Raw genomic sequence first — 2219 nt, 5'->3', positions numbered from 1 at the left:
ATTTTTATATATTAAATATATTTATTTATAATATAAATTATATGAATTTAAATATAGACATGTAAAATATAGACATGTAAATACATGTAAATATTTTCTAAATATTTACTGTATGTGTGTGTATTTATATACACATAATAAATATACACATTACACATACATATATTATGTAAACAAAAGCTTTTATTTTGGATGCGATTAATCGCGATTAATCGTTTGACAGCACTAATATAAATACAATTGTATGAGAGTAAATGTATTAAAATACATAAATATGTAACTATATACAAATGTGTATATATACATATTAATAAATTTGGTAGTATGCACAAATTTTAATAATGGTGGTCAAAGCCGTTTTTAAGATCTTCTGGTAAGCAAAATAAAAAAAAATTTTGTAATATAGTAAAATATTTTTTTATTTATATATTTATATATAACGTTATTACATAATATTATTATATTGTATATTGTGTGTATGTGTGTGTTAATTTGGTACAATATGCACAAAATTTAACAATTATGGTTAAAGCTGTTTTTAAGAACTGCCGATAAGCAATAATAATTTATGGTTTGTGATTGCTGGTTTCAGCAATTTTTTTAAAACTTATTAAAATTAATTTTTGACAATGTTTTTTGAGAAAAAGGGGTAAAGAGTGAACAGAAAATGATGCATGGTAAAGAGAGGTACAGTATACAATCAGCCAATGACACAAACTAGTAGCAAGTGAAGCAAATAAGAAGGATGGAGTAGTCTGACAGTATAATGACCTTACTTTGTCCGTACTGGCTGTACTGGTAGGGGGCGCTGTGCTCCATGCTGTAGAAGGAGGCCGAGCTGTAGGACTGTGGGCTGGGCAGGTTGGACAGGGCAGGTAGACTGGATAAGGGCTCCATGCGCTGAGAGCAGCTGCTGCTGACCGATCCACCCGAATCCAGAGCACCGCTGAGAGACGACAGAGAAAACTCAGCCGGAGTCTGATGAGAAACTCCAGCTGGGCTTATGAGTCCCATAACCTACACAGAAACAGATCAGAGTTATCAGCCTGGCTCAAACCCAGTCCACACACTGTCTGTTCTAAATAGTGTGATGGGGATTAGTGCATCTAAAATCATAGTGCACTCAAAATAATTCACCTATCAGGAGCTGATATGATCCTAATACTGATCAAAAGCTCAAAATATATTACAATATATTATATTAAGATATTAAGTACAATCCATAGGTGTAATTAAACAATGACTATAATTATATTTTTATTTCAAATTAAAATAGAAATTAATAATAATTATATTAATATATTATGTATAATATATACAATTATTATTACTATATATTTTTTATTTCATCAGAAGTACATGAGATTCTCCTCTAAACATTTTTATATCTATATATATACACACACATGTATTACATTTAGTATTTATATAAGCAAAATATTTAATTTAAGCAAATTATATATATATATATATACCAAAAACTAAAAAAGTTTTATATATAATAGCTAAATATTTGTATATATTGCATCATAATTACATTCAAAATGCTTCATATTATCAACATAATATTAATGCCTCTTTAATTAATGCCCCCCCGTATGATTTAAATTAGTGGTTGATTTTTTTTGGAGCATTCCAAACTTTTGGTGAATATCGTGTGCATGTTAGTTTTTATTTTGTAAAAGCAATAAGAGACTCAAGATGCTGTGTGATGTTCCTTCAGCTGTAACTGTATTGTTTGAATAACACACATGCATACAGATGCATATCTGGGTAGATCCCTGTGACCCGAGATTGATCAGGCAAAAAATAATTGAATTTGGGGATTTTTTAATCTAATTCTTGGACTAGAACTGAGCCAGAGGGCAGCGTAGTGTGTGTGTGTGTGTGTGTGTGTGCGCGCACATTCAGGTGTGTGTACTCATTACTATTTACTCTGTGCTGCATTTGAGGAATGTTGCATGTGCGCTCTGGGGAATAAAAGTTCCTGAAGCCTAATTGAATCTACCAGCAGAATTATGGCCAAAAGAAACACATACTCCAGTTGCTGCACCAAATAAGCACCTTTACATAGAAACAGAGAGAGAATAGCATGTCTCCCAGGCTACAGGATCCTATTACATCAGTGCATACAGTCAAAGCACTGCAGAACACACACACACACACATACACACACACACGGTCACGCACATGGTCTCGCTTAAGCCACTTCCCATAGT

At 32.0% G+C, this 2219-nt stretch overlaps 1 protein-coding gene across 1 annotated transcript in view; it reads right to left on the bottom strand.

The window, feature by feature from the left end:
* Nucleotides 1–2219, bottom strand: part of LOC107722258 (paired box protein Pax-3-B-like) — a 21219-nt gene that overhangs the window by 3981 nt on the left and 15019 nt on the right. The window contains exon 9 of the mRNA XM_016530537.1: nt 777–1017. Within this exon, the coding sequence (XP_016386023.1) occupies nt 777–1017 (241 nt within the window). The remainder of the gene's footprint in view (nt 1–776; nt 1018–2219) is intronic.

Source organism: Sinocyclocheilus rhinocerous, unplaced genomic scaffold (assembly GCF_001515625.1).
Source record: "Sinocyclocheilus rhinocerous isolate Xijiao unplaced genomic scaffold, SAMN03320098_v1.1 scaffold2589, whole genome shotgun sequence".
Classification (NCBI taxonomy): domain Eukaryota; kingdom Metazoa; phylum Chordata; class Actinopteri; order Cypriniformes; family Cyprinidae; genus Sinocyclocheilus; species Sinocyclocheilus rhinocerous.
This window is presented reverse-complemented; position numbering and strand designations above follow the sequence as displayed.